Source organism: Engystomops pustulosus, chromosome 4 (assembly GCF_040894005.1).
Source record: "Engystomops pustulosus chromosome 4, aEngPut4.maternal, whole genome shotgun sequence".
Classification (NCBI taxonomy): domain Eukaryota; kingdom Metazoa; phylum Chordata; class Amphibia; order Anura; family Leptodactylidae; genus Engystomops; species Engystomops pustulosus.
The window spans coordinates 195,982,899-196,000,920 of NC_092414.1; the positions used below are offsets into that span (position 1 = coordinate 195,982,899).

Here is an 18,022-nt window from a genome sequence, read left to right on the forward strand (position 1 = left end):
GGGGGTGGTAGTGACGGACCGAGGGGGTTCGGAAAACGGAGCGTGAAGTGGGGGGGGGGGGGGGACCAGCGCGGACAGGCTGGGGCGGGGAGCGGTACTTGTGCCGGGCCGGTGGATGAAATAGGCGGGCTGCGGGGGTTGGAAGTGTCAGCGGGCGCGCAAGGGGAGTGTAGGGTGGTGCGCAGAGGGAAATTTCTGTGGGCGCGCAGCGCAGGTACATATGACAGCCGCGCACGCGTTGAATAGATGGGCGGCCTGTGGGGGAAGTGACGGCCCGCGCGCAGGTACATGTGCCGGCCGCGGGCGGGTGCATGTGATGGGTGGCGGATTGTGCGGGGGGCAGGGGGGCGGGTTGGGTCGGGAGATGTAGCGCCCGCAACACATTCCGCGGGCGGGAGCCCGACGCCGCCCCGTGTAGCAGGAAGCGCGCCGCCTGAGGCGAGAATCTCAACTCGCCTCATGGCAGGTGCGCCCCTGCCCCTAACCCTGCAACGTTCTGGCATAAGAGTAGTACCAGGCCCGGCATGATGGGGGGGATCTCGTGGCTCTCGCTCAGTGTGGGTTGTGTTCTCTCATCATGGATATAAGTGCAGTATGTGAGGAGACGTCATGTACTGCTCTCCAGACACCACTAACAGATCCGTCTTTTCTTGTCAGATCTAAGAAACAATGAACACAAGCTGAATCATCACCAGAAGATTGGGTTAAAGTGAGTATATCCTCTCTCTGGAGGAGCTCCGCATCTGATGCCGGATCACTACAGATGATATATAGGAAGTAGTCATGAAGTCAATACAGGGGAATTATTTTGTTATAGACTTAGCAAAATAAAGCTGAGCTCTGATTGGTTTCCATGGGCAACTAGAATAGTTTTACCTCAGTAACTTGGTGATAAACCTCCCCTGCTGGGGGAGATTTATCATTAAGTTTCTGAGGTAAAACTGTTCTAGTTGCCCATGGAAACCAATCAGAGCTCAGCTTTATTTTCACATACAGCTGTGGGAAAATGAAAGCTGAGCTCTGATTGGTTTCCATGAGCAACTAGAACAGTTCTGCTCTCAGAGACTAATGATAAAAGTGATCATTTTTTGTGACACTTTAAACCTTTATTTTTTATTTGTATATTAATAATAATAATTCCTATATTTATATAGTGCTCACATGCAGATTTTCGGTACAGCGGGGGTGTGGATATGAGGTCCGCTACACCCTCTTACGCCCAGTAAAGATGAGCGTATGATGCTGGACACAACCTATAAGGCCATATATTTAGGTTATATACTGACATTGTTCCCCTTTAAGGGGTTTTTACAGGAATTCCTGGAAAACCCCTAAACCCCTTTAACACACTCTGCAATGGATATATCCACCACAGAGACATGAAGGGTGTATGAAGAGGGCTCACGGGCTGAGCCCTCTTCATACAGAGATGGGCTTTGCTGCCTCTTAAAACGGGCGCCACTTAAAACGAGGTTTGCCTAGAACTCATATAAAACATTATAAACAGTAAAAATCACAGACATATTAGGTATCGCCGCCTCCCAAAATGCCCGATCTATCAAAATATAAATACTGTTACGGCTGGCGGTGACCTCCGAGACAGGAAATGGCGCCCAAATGTCCGAAATAAGACTTTTACACCTTTTTACATGACATAAAAAACGTAATGCAAAGTGATCAAAATGTTGCACAGTCCTCAAAATGGTAGCAATGAAAACGTCGGCTCATTTCGCAAAAAATGACCCCTCACACATCTCCGTACACTGAATTATGAAAAAGTTATTAGTGTCAGAAGATGGCAAAGATTTTTTTTTTTCCTTTTTCATACACTTTCGTTTAATTTTTGAAAATGTATTAAAACGGAATAAAACCTGTATAAATTTGGTATCACCGCGATCGCACCGAACCAAAGAATAAAGCTGAGGTGTTATTTGGAGCGAAGAGTGAAAGTCGTAAAAACTGAGCCCACAAGAGCGTGACGCACTGCTTCCCAGTACACGGCATGTTATAATAAATAACATCACGGGAAAGTAAAATTTGTTACGCACAAAATAAGCCCTCACACAGGTCTGTACATTTGAAGAATGAAAAAGTTATGGATTTTTGAAGGTGGAGAGCGAGAAATGAGCCGAAAAACCCTGCGTCCTTAAGGGGTTAAATAGATTGATAACCACTAAAAGATGGTGCTGTATGACGGCCCAGTGCCAGTCCTAGGTGCGGTCATGTCTGTCTATACAGGGCGCTGTGTATGACTCTTCTCCTCTGCTCTGCAGATACTTTGAAGACTTTGAAATGCGGATCCCGCGGGAGGAGATGCTGAAGATGCAGGTGAGACTCCTGTTACCTCATGAAGCGTAATGAAGTAGAGACTTTTAAACTTCAAAACAATGGGTTACCATGAGATACGGCTCCTGTTAGGAGAAATCTCCCCATTGGGTAAAGTGAAGTCCGTACCATCCCAATGCCTCTTGGCACAAAGCTGCACCTTGGCCATGTTCACGGTGTAGACTTTTTGTTTTTTTGGACCTTATTTTTATTTTTGGTTCTATCCCAGGATATTGTCCTTGAGAAGGTGGAGGCCGTGGATCCTGTGTACATCGCCACAGTATGCGGCAGCTTCAGACGAGGTATTTGATTTAATACTGCGCTTTTCTATTTACGGAGCACTACAACTCCCAGCATCTCCTAATAGTTGCCTTCCTGAAGGCCTTTTAAGATGCATTCACACCTGCTGGTTTAAGTGCAAATTGAGATTTTACCGTAGTCCTAAGCAGGTCCTGTGACCAGCTGATCTCTAGAGGTCTGGCTACAAGTCTCCCTTACAGCGACCTCTGCAGGAGAAAAGCTGCAATGCATATCAGACAAATGTATGGGCCTTGTAATACATGGATCTGCCTATGTTTGAAAACTAGTGATTTAGATTCTCTGTCTTTATGCCGGCTTTGCATCACTGCCCTGTGTATGAAGACAATCACTGTAGTCATTGAATTTCCATAAAGATTACCGATTGAGAATCGGAGAGCTTTAAAGAGAACCTGTCATCAGATCCCTTCTAGAATTCCTTCTTTTATGTGAAATGTCGTCAGTTCTTGCCTATTTTTAACTGCCCGTATGTCCTATCCTGTGTAGCTCACAGAACCATAAGATTCTTATCTTTAATATGACATCGGCAACATGTTTCTAGGTGCTATAGAACAGAAGATAGGGGCTTCTTAAGTGACACGACCCCTGCAACCACTAAACTTGTGAAAATAGGCTGAGAAGAGTCATATTTGCCCGACTTTGGGGGAGATTTTTTTTATATAGGTAAAGAAGACATTTCATCCTATACCCGAGGGGGCTGGTAGTTTAGCTGGATAAAACTGGGTGACAGGTTCCCTTTAAATTTCTGTAAGATGTCAGTGTGACTTCTAGGAATGGGTTCATCATTTTCAACCCTTGTTTCTCATTGCCTCGATCTCCAGGTGCAGAGTCCAGTGGGGATATGGATATTCTGCTAACTCACCCAGACTTCATGTCCGACTCCTCAAAGCAGGTCAGTAATAGACAGCTCCTCTAAGATATTCTAGAGAAAAGCAGTGCACCATGCCGGCTACAAATAAGGTGCAAAAAAAGCGGTTCTTTTATTCCATATTACATGAGCAATGTTTTGTGTTGCTTGGACTTTCAGCAAGTATCTATTTTTCTGTCTCCTCCTGACCCCCCCCCCCCCCCCCACCTCTGTATGTTCCTCTCTCTGTCTTTCTATCTCATATCTATCTGATACTTATCTATACCAGTGCATCCTCCCCCTCCCCTCTCCTGCAGCAGATGTTGGAGCAGAGGTCACTAGTCCTCAGTGGTGCCCTGGGGGAATCTTGTACGTGACCCTCCTCATGGACAGGAAGCTGCAGGGGCTGTGACTACATCCTGTGGTTGTGTCTGTGATTTTTATCTAGCATATGTTGTAGCGGTGCTACTCGCTTGTTGCTGTCAGGACTATGGGTCACTATCTACGTATAGATGTTCTGTAGAGGGAATAACCATATCATGTGTTTCTCTATCCTCAGCCTCATCTCTTACACCAGATCGTCCAAAGCCTAGAAGACTGCAACTTCATTACAGACACCCTGGTGAAAGGAGACACCAAATTTATGGTAAGACCCCCTGACCGGTGCGGCACGGCAATGAACAGTAACCCAATCATTAGGGGTGGCTAATGGGTTTCACAAACATAGCACTTGGTACAGCGCCACACTTGTCCATGTGGCTGGATCCGGTACCGCAACTTGTCTCCATTTATTGTAATGGAGATGGTGCAGTACCAGATAATCCACATGTAAGTAAGTGGCACCATGTTGTTTTTTTATTGAAAGGTTATTTGATGAAACGCCAGATTTGGCTCAGTAACTCGTACTCCATTTCATCTATAGTCTGCCGAGATTTCTGCTTGTTGTCAGTGAATAGAATGGCAACCAAAACTGTCTCGATGTCTTGGGGACAAACGTATCGGGTCTCGTGCTACAGGATTAACATGATTAGGATCAGTTTTCCAATCACTGACTGCAAGCAGAGCTCTGGCCATGATGAGAAATGGGAGCAGGAAGTTTATTTAGTAGTTACATTAGTATTTTATGTAAAATCTGGACCCTCTGTAAGATTCTGCTTTGTGTTCCCCGCAGGGTGTCTGCCAGCTGCCGTCCGAGGGAGGCAAACAGTTCCCCTTCCGCAGAATTGATATTCGGTAATGCTGGCAGGGGATAGGGTTTGGTGACTGCTGTATTATGTATATCACATTCTATACCTCCTGCACGTGGGTGTATGAAGATCTATGTAGCTCCCATTAGACATGAGATCTTGCTGTATGATGGACTGTACCATACAGGGTTTCCCATCAGTCACTAAAAACAGACAGATCATGAGCTGAACAGTTCAGCCTCCCTGACAAGATACTTATGGACTATGGGCCTGTGATGCATTTGGGGCATCATGGGATTGATGAGAGGAAGAAAAAGCTGATGAAAGATAAAAATGAAGATGGGGAGGAGGCGGAGAGTTCAGTGCATGTTATACAGTCAGTGGGGAGAGAAAGTAGTGTGTGCAGCATGAATAATCTTTATTTCTGTGTATTAGGCTGATTCCTAAGGACCAGTACTACTGCGGGGTGCTCTATTTCACCGGCAGCGACATCTTCAATAAGAACATGCGCACCCATGCCCTGGAGAAGGGCTTCACCTTGAACGAGTATTCACTGCGCCCGCTGGGGGTCACAGGTCAGCACCATTACTTCTGCTTGTCAAGATTTTACTGTGAAATTCCTCCATTTACAGCCCCATTTGCATCTCAGGTGACCCTGCATCAGCTGGAGGCTTTATCTTTTGTAATGTGAAACCAGTGGGCTGACGTCAGCTCAAAGGGGATGTCCGATGGTTGGAAAACATGGCTGCTTTCTTCCAAAAACAGCGCCACAGCAAACCATGGTTTGTACTGGTATTGCAGCTCAGCTGTATAGAGTGGAATGAGCTGAGTTGCATTACCAAACACTGTCCATGGTGAGGGGTGACGCTGTTTTTAGAAGAAAGCAGCCATGTTGGCTTGTAAATACTATTGATGGCTTCCTCTTAGATCATGGTGTACCCACCCACCGCCATTGTTGGGTGCAGTGTGAATACATAGATATCCTTGTGGCGGCTGCAGTGAATGGTGCTTGAGGACTAAATCACCCCATGTTTTTGTTCCCTCAGGAATGGCGGGTGAACCTCTCCCTGTAGACAGCGAGAAAGACATCTTCGATTACATCCAGTATAAATACCGCGAACCAAAGGAACGCAGCGAGTGACCTCCGCCGGCCGCTCACACTACGAGGTTATGCTGCTGCTATTACATCATCAGTGATGTCACCGCCTCTGATTGTAGTGTGACTAGAAGCGCGTCCTGTGTGGGGTGAGCGCTAGTAGTTAGATATAAGACGCGCAAAGCTGTTACGTAAGAATCGTGTTATTTAATGTCTGTGTCATGTAACTTTTTTTACCCAAATCATGTGACTAGAACCTGACCAGCCATCACTTCAGAGCATCTAGATGTAGAACTCTGACCTGTATTCTTCCTCTATTAACTATTTGCCAGGAGGAATAACAAAGTGACAATTTAATTTTTAATATAAAGTTTTACACTCTTAATGAAGACTGGACGCGACCTCCTGAGCGGTAGCATCTAGAAGTCACTTTATTATTCATATATTTGCTAGAGGAACAGAAGAATGATGGAGTAAGACATAACAAAATTGGACTTGATTTGGCTCTGGTCCTGAGACCACTGGCCTGACCAGAGCCGCAGCGCAGGAACAATTAAAAAAAAATGGAAAATTCCTTTAAGACCTACATGGAATAGGTCTTTAATAGGAATATATTGGAATAGCCCTAGATCTAACAAAGGGGTAAAGGGAAACTTTCTCAATCACAATGTAGCGAATAAGCTAATTGCTTAATTTTATGTAATTTTTTGTTTTAGTAAGTTATGGTTATTTTTATGCTTTTTAAAGAATCCCCCCCCCCACAAGCGGGTGCTATTGATGTAATGTAAGTGAAACCCATGGGTGTTTACAGTACAGTGCGGCCGCCCATATACATTGAGGGGAACTTTTTGAATTGGACTACAACGTCTTTCCTTTGGTTACATGTTGTACATTAAGAGAAGCAAACCTTGTGTTGTGTGAATAGTAAGGATGTGTTTGTGGGCTTTATTATTATTTAATTCCGTCTATGTATCAGGAGTGTAAGTCCAGCAGCACAAGAACATGGTCAGTCCATGACACTGGCCTGAACCCATTCTTGTGATTGATGGGCTGAGCACAGCGCCGGGTACAGAACTCTGACCAAGGAGTCTCTTCTACCCCATAAAACAGCAGTGGGGACTGGGTAACATATATCAGCATGAAGGCTGGGGTGTTCATGGCTACAGTTTGAGCTGCTGTTCTATGTGGTGGGGGAACAGATTCCTTGTATCATATATCCCTATGAGTTTGTTCCTCTGCGCTGTGGTCTGTACCAACCAGGACTGTGAGCTGATGGCCTTATTGTTAAGCCATACTAATAAGTATGGAAGCGGTTCACTACCTGATGGTGCTGTGTTACATTGGGGTAGATCCGCTCTCTGATGTGATGGTGCTGTGTTACATCAATGTGAATGATTACTGTACAATAAAAGCCACAAGCCTCCAGCACATGTACTGTATCCTTATTCATACACAGCTATGAAATGTGAACTATTTAAAATTTCATAATTTCCTATCATCCTGACGATTAGCAGAGGTCTGACCACTGAAACCCTAACGAGAATTAGGGTTTCAATTTCCTTGACCTAAGGCGGTGGCAGTCTGAGCATGCGCTCTATCCTTCATAGCCCACATGTTCTTCAGATGAAGCAAAACATTGGGACCTCTGCCACTCAGCGTCTTGTACCCTATAGGTGGATAACCCCTTTAAGGGTGCAACTAAATGGAGCGGCTGGCTGCAGAAATTCATTGTTACAAACTAAGTTTCATGTGCTATTAGCACAAAACTGTTCCTAAATAATTGTGGTCATAATTCATAAAATTAATTGATACGGCTCGGTCTATTCACAGATTTACTGGGTAGGTACCTGTAGGTGACCTCTAGAGACCTCTTTCCTTTTGGAGAGTTAAGTTGCATATATTTTTCCCAAAGAGCATTTGGAAACCGCTATATACACACACTGTTTCTCTATAAGAGCCAATAGTCCTTAAAGGGCATCTACCACCAGGATAAGACTGCAGGCAAATGAGTCTGAGAGGCTCCATAATTGTTACTGGAGCCCCTCAGGCTCATCTGCATACAGTCTTTCATGCTGATGGTAGATGCCCTTTAAACAATTAACTATTCTCCATTCTAAACAAAATAACCCAAAATGTTGCTACTATTTCCATTTCGTTACTGATGCCACAATAACCTTGGGTGACTGCACCAGTCATAGAGCCAGGATCTGGTAATAAGACACACACTACTCTGTCCAATGTGCAGACGGCCATCTTTATTACAACATTTCATGAGAAAACTCTGGACAATGGGGCGTGCGCTGTGGCTTTGGACCGTAGTATATGAGACCTCCCCCCCGACTGGAGTGTTAGTGTAATAGACCTAAATAACCTCTCTGATACATTGAGCTACAGGGGGCCAGGCTCTCTACACCTAGACCAAGTAGTGTATAAGGGAATGACCTAATGCTGCTGGGACAGAGAATAGTCTCATGGGGGAACAGAAACAGAAGTTTTCCAACGGGAAGATTTGGGCATTTCAAACACCTTATGAAGTGGTGGCCACCAGGGGGCAACGTTGTCCACTCCTGCAGCCGGCCGCTGCTCTGGACACATCTGCGCTGCTCCTACGTCTCATGCTCTGCGTACACATCACTTCTGTTTCATGGGAGTCTCTGAAGGGGAGAGGGGTCGGGGCTGGTGGATCTTCATAAAACAACCTGCTACCGCGTTATGCTTCCAGCTCAAAGCCCAGCCCCACCTTGTGGCCTCCGGCGCTGAAGTTCTTTGCGTTGATCAGAGCAGATAGGGTCAGCTTCACCCCTGGGGGGAGCATACAGATGGGAACAGATGAACAATAGTGATAGGATCAAAGTTGTAAACTGTAGTAGACAGGATAAGGGGGCAATATTCTGACTTCAGATTCCAGTGGTCACATGACCCGCAGCGTGTACAGACAGAAAACTTTTACGAAAGTGAGTACAATATTGGTGACCCTAATCGGGGATTGTACTTACCCTGGTAAAATTTCCTATTTTATAGCCAGGCTTAAAGAGTGTAGCCCAAATTTTCCTATTAGTGGCCAACCCCTTTAAGACTTGCAATAAAATAGTAAATTTTACCAGGGTAAGTACAATCCCCCAGTAGGGTAACCAATATTGTACTCACTGTAGTAAATGCTTTCTTCTGGCTGTAGCCCCAGATCCTGCGCACCTCTGGCAGATCAGGAGGCCACACGATTACTGTACACATGCCTCCTCCCATATCGGAGGTAGTACGGGCAGTGCCATGGGAGTGGGGTATTCAGTGCATACATGGTCCACATGGCCGTTCTCTTAGGCTACAACACACAGGGCAGGGGACAGGAGACACGTACCAGGCCGCAGGCTCTGCGTGTAGCCCACTCCGATCAGGCTGGCATTGTTTACTTTGGCCTATGAGGAAGAAAAGCAAAGTCAGCAGAAAATCTACCACTAAAGCGAATCAAACGTCACACAAACGCTGATACATTTGGGGCATCTTTTAGATATTAAAAGGTAAAACACTATAATAGAAGATGGATCCATCACTACTTACAGAGAGTGTGGTGTTAGAGTCCAGCTGGTACTTGGCTCCGATGCCAAAACGAGTGTTGTTGCTGCCCGCGCTCCATGCCAGGGTGACCGAGGTCTCCACATCCTTATTGACCTTCTGGTAGATGGACCCTCCGAACTCTGTGCCATCATTTCTGAGCAGAGAAGCCAGAGGTCAGAATCCTGGGAGAGTGGCCACAGCCCGGTCATTATACGGATATTACACTTCTATTCCCGCTACTTACACGTTTGTGTGCAGCTGGAAGTCTCCCGCCGTGTAGCCCAGGGCAAAGTTGTTCTGTGCCAGTCTGGACTTTGCGGTGTCGAAGGCCATCTGGTACCCAGCCAGCCAGCCCTGGTAGCCCAAGACAGCCCAGCCATATACAGTGGGTCCAGCCAAGTCCAGGTCGACGTCCACTCCGAGGTTGGCGTACTCTCTCTTGTAGGAGGTCTTCAGCTTGGCGCTCTTCTTACTGTCAGACACACAGGGAAAACATAAGGCAGATCCCAAACTGGGGTCCATACCAGGGACTAGAGGATTGTGTGAAGCTTTGGCATCTGATAAAGAGGTCATGTGCCCAATTAAAAGAGGATGAAATCTCCCCAAAGTCAGACAAATATGACTCTTCTCATCCCATTTTTACACGAGATGAGTCAAGTTTAGTGGTTGCAGGAGGAGAGTCACCTCAGAAGCTCCTGTATTTTGGTTGTACAATTACCTTAAACATGGTTGTATCATATTAAAGATAAGAATCTCATATTTTAGATTCTTATGACGTTGTGAACTACAGAAAGTGATACCGGCAGCTGAAAACATAGTTGAAAACGCAAACTCCAGATAAAGATAAACCACAAGCCTGGTGTGATCTAAAAGATGAGATTCTTATGTTTAATATGACACCAAATCATGTTCCTAGGTACTATAGAAACAAAGATAAAGGCTTCTACAGCCTCTAAACTTAACTCATCTTGTGAAAATGAGGGGAGAAGAGTCATATTTCATATGTAGTCAGATTTTATAGCTAAACAGATAAGATTTCATGTAAGAAATTCGGGAAAAGGCATTACAAACCCTACCTGAGGGAGCTGCTAGTTTAGTGGTGTAAAATCTGGTGACAGGTTCTCTTAAAGAGTCATCTGGGGGCTCGTGACCTAGAGAGAGGGGCTGTCCCTGAGTTATGACACCTTACCCACTTGGTTATCCTGGATGTAGAAGGGGCTGGGGTCATGCTGTGGAGATCTGAAGATTAGGAGCTATTCCTCCTGACTCCTCTCTGCACATGCATGCTCGGCTAGCCATGTGACTCCTCCTACTATCCCCATTCTCCTATATACCAGACAGTAGCCTCAGATGTGAGGATACAGAGGCCGCGCCACTCACCCAGTATTGGGTACAAACGTGGTATCCAGTGCCAGCTTCAAGCCCTTCGCCAACTGCATAAACACAGAGAAGATTGTATTAACCATCATCTCCAACCCTCATGATTTAGGCAACACGTCCCCATCCGAACCGTATCTGACCTTGTCTTCTAAGGCGACCTCTGTCCCCAGGGTGTTGTCCGTGTTCCACTTCTGGGTGAAGGTGATCCCGGCCTCCTGCATCTTGTACTTGGTCTCCAGGTTTCCGGAGGCTCTGCCCGTATCCGTGTTGGAGGATCCGCTGCTTGTGAACTCCTGCAAATCATAAGGAGAGGACCCCGGCATTACTAGTGCGGAGGGGGGGACACCGCTATGGCAGGGGGTGCAGGTCCTACCTATAGGAGGACAGTCTTACCATCTACAGGAATCCAAGCAGCGTGGAGGAAAGGAGAGAGCGTCAGTATTATACAGCGCTACAGACTGACACAGCAGGGCTGGGAGCCGCACAGATATAGCAGAGCCGAGCTCGTCATCAGCACTACTCACCACTCCGCTGGACGACTTGGTTTTGAGATCCAACTTCACGAGGCCGAACCCTATATCAAAGAGACAGACAGTCACAATGGGCTCACATTTCAATGACCACTAGAGGGAGCCGAAGAACATGGAGAACACTTGGGGATGTAAGTCGCGATGCAGTGAGCTCCCCCTAGTGGCAGCAGTTCACATAAGAATTTTTGGTTAGTGTAAGTGATGACTATCCAGGTCGGGGAATGCAGCATCCGGCACATCAACCACTCAGCAGAGACCGATTCACAGCTACAATCTCTTGTGTTGCGATTACTGCAGCTCCCCCTCCCACCAGACTACGACACAGGCAGGTGAGGCACTATGTCACACACCATCTATTCTCCACTTACCATATCCTTTGTTGAAAACGTCACGGGCGGATTTGCCCAGGTCTGCGTAGTTTGGTGGTACGGCCATGGCTCTAGAGATGAAGAACACAGGTTATTATTGTCAGCCGATGCACGGATTATCCCTCGGGACAATATGACTGTCACACTGGTTATGGAGGGTCACTAAGGGGTTCCCCTACTCAGTCCTATGACGTACAGCTCGGTGCCCCTCACTGGTATCATCAGTGTCAGCAACCTAATATGGGGGCTCCCAATATGCTTTCTATCCAAAACAGCGCCACCCCTGTCCTGAGGCTGTGCCTGGTATTGCATCCTTATTTATTTATAGATTTGTAATACCCGATGCAAACAGAGCCTACATTTTTTTCCTAGTAGCAGACACAACCCCTTTACAACTCATGTCTGCTGGTGAACGGTGGCGATACACAGCACCAACACTTCTGCACAATGACAGTCACATACAGTGCTGCACTGTGAGTCCAGGGAGACATGGTTTGTCAGGGTAGCGCCCCCGTGTGGCAGGTGTACACACACGACCCAGCGAAGCGACATGGCTGCTCTATACAGGCTCATCCCCTCCTCGCTCTGAGCCTCTTATCTGTTCATGATCTAATCCCTTTAAAAGATCAGGAGGCTGCGGAGCAAGGGCTGGGAGAGGTGCAGAGCGGCAGGGGTTAATACCGCACGTGCTACAGAGGGGATCTTATAGGGGGGCTCCAGTTTTAATAAACTACACGTCGATTCAGTAAACTCATGCAATATTTTCCTGCATCTCTGCTTGCTGTCAGTGAATGTGAACAATCCAGTCTACAAAAATCTCAGTCTTGTCTCAAAGCTGAGGGTTTGTTACAGTAGCATCAAGGCCACATTACCCTTCTCCTAAAATCAGACTGGACACTAATGACCCCTAAACACACATCATTAGTCAGATGCGCTCAATACGAAGCGGCTGATAAAGCAGAGCCGAGCGCTGCCCCCTGCCCGGACCCCGGCGCGTTATCTGCCATTACTGGCGTCATATCTAGGGAAAACCAGGAGAGATCATAACAGGATGAACAGCAGTGATACTCAGGCCTAATCCCTGTACCATGTGATCCCTACACCCCCCCCCCCGCTATACACAGCCCCTTATCCCTGTACTATGTGATCCCTACACCCCCCACTATACACATCCCCTTATCCCTGTACTATGTGATCCCTACACCCCCCCGCTATACACAGCCCCTTATCCCTGTACTATGTGATCCCTACACCCCCCGCTATACACAGCCCCTTATCCCTGTACTATGTGATCCCTACACCCCCCGCTATACACAGCCCCTTATCCCTGTACTATGTGATCCCTACACCCCCCCGCTATACACAGTCCCTTATCCCTGTACTATGTGATCCCTACACCCCCCCGCTATACACAGTCCCTTATCCCTGTACTATGTGATCCCTACACCCCCCCCCCACTATACACAGCCCCTTATCCCTGTACTATGTGATCCCTACACCCCCCCGCTATACACAGTCCCTTATCCCTGTACTATGTGATCCCTACACCCCCCCGCTATACACAGTCCCTTATCCCTGTACTATGTGATCCCTACACCCCCCCGCTATACACAGTCCCTTATCCCTGTACTATGTGATCCCTACACCCCACCGCTATACACAGTCCCTTATCCCTGTACTATGTGATCCCTACACCCCACCGCTATACACAGCCCTTTATCCCTGTACTATGTGATCCCTACACCCCCCCCCCACTATACACAGCCCCTTATCCCTGTACTATGTGATCCCTACACCCCCCCCCCGCTATACACAGCCCCTTATCCCTGTACTATGTGATCCCTACACCCCCCCCCACTATACACAGCCCCTTATCCCTGTACTATGTGATCCCTACACCCCCACGCTATACACAGCCCCTTATCCCTGTACTATGTGATCCCTACACCCCCCCGCTATACACAGTCCCTTATCCCTGTACTATGTGATCCCTACACCCCCCCGCTATACACAGTCCCTTATCCCTGTACTATGTGATCCCTACACCCCCCCCACTATACACAGCCCCTTATCCCTGTACTATGTGATCCCTACACCCCCCCGCTATACACAGCCCCTTATCCCTGTACTATGTGATCCCTACACCCCCCCGCTATACACAGTCCCTTATCCCTGTACTATGTGATCCCTACACCCCCCCGCTATACACAGTCCCTTATCCCTGTACTATGTGATCCCTACACCCCACCGCTATACACAGTCCCTTATCCCTGTACTATGTGATCCCTACACCCCACCGCTATACACAGCCCTTTATCCCTGTACTATGTGATCCCTACACCCCCCCCCACTATACACAGCCCCTTATCCCTGTACTATGTGATCCCTACACCCCCCCACTATACACAGCCCCTTATCCCTGTACTATGTGAGGATAACCCCCCCCCACACTATACACAGCCCCATATCCCTGTACTATGTGATCCCCCCCCCCCCTATACACTGCCCCTTATCTCTGTAATATGTGAGGATAACCTCCCCCCCCCCACTATACACAGCCCCTTATCCCTGTACTATGTGAGGATAACCCCACCCCACCCCCACACTATACACAGCCCCTTATCCCTGTACTATGTGAGGATAACCCCCCCCCCCCACTATACACAGCCCCTTATCCCTGTACTATGTGAGGATAACCCCCCCCCCCACTATACACAGCCCCTTATCCCTGTACTATGTGAGGATAACCCCCCCCCCCCCACTATACACAGCCCCATATCCCTGTACTATGTGAGGATAACCCCACCCCACCCCCACACTATACACAGCCCCTTATCCCTGTACTATGTGAGGATAACCCCCCCCCCCACTATACACAGCCCCTTATCCCTGTACTATGTGAGGATAACCCCCCCCCCCCACTATACACAGCCCCTTATCCCTGTACTATGTGAGGATAACCCCCCCCCCCACTATACACAGCCCCTTATCCCTGTACTATGTGAGGATAACCCCCCCCCACTATACACTGCCCCTTATCCCTGTACTATGTGAGGATAACCCCCCCCCCCCACTATACACAGCCCCTTATCCCTGTACTATGTGAGGATAACCCCCCCCCCCACTATACACAGCCCCTTATCCCTGTACTATGTGAGGATAACCCCTACACCTTGTATATCAGTCATGTAAAAAGACCTTTCCACATAAGTATCATTATACTATTTTATAACCTCTATAAGCTAATACCCTATATGTCACTGTATGTAAGGACCCCCCTCCCCATACACCCTATATGTCACTGTATGTAAGGACCCCCCTCCCCATACACCCTATATGTCACTGTATGTAAGGACCCCCCTCCCCATACACCCTATATGTCACTGTATGTAAGGACCCCCCTCCCCATACACCCTATATGTCACTGTATGTAAGGACCCCCCCTCCCCATACACCCTATATGTCACTGTATGCAAGGACCCCCCCTCCCCATACACCCTATATACTGCTATGTAAGGACCCCCCTCCCCATACACCCTATATACTGCTACGTAAGGACCCCCCCTCCTCATACAACCTATATACTGCTATGTAAGGACCCCCCCTCCCCATACAACCTATATACTGCTATGTAAGGACCCCTCTTCCCCATACACCCTATATACTGCTATGTAAGGACCCCCCCCTCCCCATACACCCTATATACTGCTATGTAAGAACCCCCCCTCCCCATACACCCTATATACTGCTAGGTAAGGACCCCTCCTCCCCATACACCCTATATACTGCTATGTAAGGACCCCTCCTCCCCATACACCCTATATACTGCTATGTAAGGACCCCTCTATATATCCCTGTGATGCGGGTGTGATGTCTGTGTCTCCCCATCATTGCCGCCCCTCCCTGTGTACAGCCATACAGCACTACATCAGGGTGACCTCCTGTGGCAGGAGCCCGCAGCTCCCCAGGAGACGGATCTTTCACTCCCGCCACATCATACACCCCCGACCCCGGCCCCTGTCACCTGTCCCCAGATGAAGGTCTCCTCTGCGTCTCCCTGTGTCAAGCGCATGCGCAGATGAACTACAACCGCTCCAAGAGCACGTGACACGCCCAGACACGCCCACCCAGCGCTAACGGGCAAACGATAACCTCCTGTGATTGGCTGTATCCGCTGGAGGACCAGAACGCGACTGTGCCCATCACTGCGAACCATAGAGTCTCTGCTGGTAGTGCAGAGCGTCTCTGCGCCATCTCTATGGTGTACTTAATAAATCGTATAAAATAAGGGCGCAGCACGTGACTTGTGCGGGGATTAAAAAAAAATAAAACAATATGATTTGTTAAAATACATAATTCATTGTAACTTACATCTAAATTTTATTTTTTTTAAAAACCCAACAATAAAGCTATAAAAATTAAGCAAATGCCAGTTTTTTTTCTTTGAAAATCAAAGTTTCTTAAAGGTCTTGTTCATGAAGAGATATGTAGCTGTACGTTGGCGTTGTACACATTGCAAAATACTGGGTGCTTGCTTGCACCCCACCCAGGTCATCTGCAAAGAGTTTGTATGTTCTCTTCGTGTTTGCGTGGGTTTCCTCTGGGTCCTCTGGTTTCCTCCCAAACTCCAAAACATACTGTTAGGTTGTTTAGATTGTGAGCCCCATGGGGACAGGGACCGATTTGTCATGCTCTGTGCAGCGCTACGTAATCTGTGTGCGCTATATAAATAAAGAATTATTATTATTGCTGCTGAGGATGCTAAGGCCCAACGCCACGCTAGCGCCTTCCGTGACCGCACCAAGTGCCTGTATCCTAATTTATTTATGATTCCACTTTTGCAGGCCATGTCCTTCCCGTACTACAGGTAGAGATGTTGATATCATCACTTTTTCAATCCCTCGATTGCACATAACAATATTTCTTGCGCTGCCCTCTCTCTGGAAAGAGTAGAGGGGCAATTTAATGAAAAGACTCGGTTCACAAAACACAATGGGGCACATTTACTTACCCGATCGTGTCGCGATCCCCGATCCGGATTGTCCAACGAGGATGAAGTCCGGCGCGATTCCCCAAGATCGTGCACCCGATATCCTGCATCTGTCGCTTCCCCGCTCAGGTCCGCCGAAGTTCACCATCTTCTAACCAGTGTATGTGAGTGCATTGTCTTGCGACACAATTTGAATTTTTACATTATTGCACTATTATCATTATTGCACTGGAGGCGTGCATAATAATTTTTTAAAAAACGCATCAGTTTTTGACAGGTTTTCCAAATTTGCGCAATAAAAAAAGGACAAAAACGCATGCATTTTTAAAAGATGGATGCATTTTTTTAACGGACTGCTTCAAAACGCCACTTGTACCATCACCCTAAGAAGTTTTACTCCTCCGCTATTTTCACTCTACTCCTGGTTTGGGCATCAAAAACTGCATCTGAAAAACTGAACGTGTGAATGCGCCCTCAGGTTTCAGAAATGCAATGCAAGCACTCGAGAAAACTGTCATACAAGCCCTGATAAATCATCCCCTATGTATCTACTCAATGACAGAAAGCAGAGATCATAAAACCAGAGATAAAGTCGGACAGACAGTTTATTGTAAAGGTTTATATAAAGAATCACTCGCACATTTTATAGCTGATACTTGGTGGAATACAATTCATGTCGTGTGATCAGCAGTTTTTCCAATAAACTTCTCCTTTTGCTCTGATTAACAGAAAATGTTTCATTCCTTGGTGCGGTATTATTTATTGGTCACAGAGTATAATATAAGCTGTACTTTAGGCAGGACATTCGGGTTATGGCTTGTCATCCTGTGGTCAGGTTGTCCGCTGTGATATAAGGTAAAGGCCATTTTTGTCCTTTTTGTGTAACCTGTCACAAAAACCAGAATATCAAGCCCTCTGACATTCTCTAGCTCTGAGACATTACCAGATAGGACAAAGGCTACGTGTTACAGTCCTGGAGCCGGCCTCACATACATTTTTACTTGTTTTTGTCCGGTAAGAAGGGGTCACCCAGCTTTCCCTGACTCCTTTATGACAACGCTGCTCAGCTGCAAATTGATGAAAACCCTTCTACTATATTAATGCAGAATATTTTAGGGTTGTTATTATTAGGGTGCTGTCACACGGTACGTTCTTGGATCGTTTTTAAATGGACTGAAAACGCATGTGTTTTTGCATGTTTACCATGCGTTTGGCTGGTTTTAGGGTGAAGCCACATGTTAGCGTTTTGATTCCGTTTTGTATAATATGCATTTGTATGAGGCCGCGGCGGGTCGCCCCTTGTGCTTTCATTCCATTATCGGGCCCTCTGTGCGCAAGCGGCACATAATGAACACAACGCTAGCGGAACACGATAGTAGCGGAACCCTTTCGGGTTCATTACCATAATTATAAAGGTTGATTTTAGAAG

The 18,022-nt window shown here is 47.1% G+C and overlaps 2 protein-coding genes across 2 annotated transcripts in view; one reads left to right on the plus strand and one right to left on the minus strand.

Annotated features, from left to right (window-relative positions):
* POLB (DNA polymerase beta) overlaps positions 1–7,198 on the plus strand; it is a 23,301-nt gene extending 16,103 nt beyond the window's left edge. Inside the window, exons 7-14 of the mRNA XM_072149285.1 lie at positions 658–709; positions 2,274–2,328; positions 2,555–2,627; positions 3,465–3,535; positions 4,050–4,136; positions 4,662–4,723; positions 5,113–5,252; positions 5,724–7,198. Coding sequence (XP_072005386.1) covers positions 658–709; positions 2,274–2,328; positions 2,555–2,627; positions 3,465–3,535; positions 4,050–4,136; positions 4,662–4,723; positions 5,113–5,252; positions 5,724–5,818 — 635 coding nt within the window. The 3' untranslated portion in view covers positions 5,819–7,198. The remainder of the gene's footprint in view (positions 1–657; positions 710–2,273; positions 2,329–2,554; positions 2,628–3,464; positions 3,536–4,049; positions 4,137–4,661; positions 4,724–5,112; positions 5,253–5,723) is intronic.
* Positions 7,199–8,006: 808 nt separating this feature from the next.
* Positions 8,007–15,777, minus strand: VDAC3 (voltage dependent anion channel 3). Its single transcript, XM_072149286.1, has 9 exons — positions 15,628–15,777; positions 11,604–11,674; positions 11,230–11,279; positions 10,846–10,998; positions 10,706–10,758; positions 9,570–9,797; positions 9,329–9,479; positions 9,129–9,186; positions 8,007–8,575 (listed from the first exon to the last, which is right to left on the minus strand). The coding sequence occupies exons 2-9, from the start codon at positions 11,668–11,670 to the stop codon at positions 8,484–8,486; spliced, it is 852 nt and encodes a 283-aa protein (XP_072005387.1). The 5' UTR covers positions 11,671–11,674; positions 15,628–15,777; the 3' UTR covers positions 8,007–8,483.
* Positions 15,778–18,022: the final 2,245 nt, after the last annotated feature.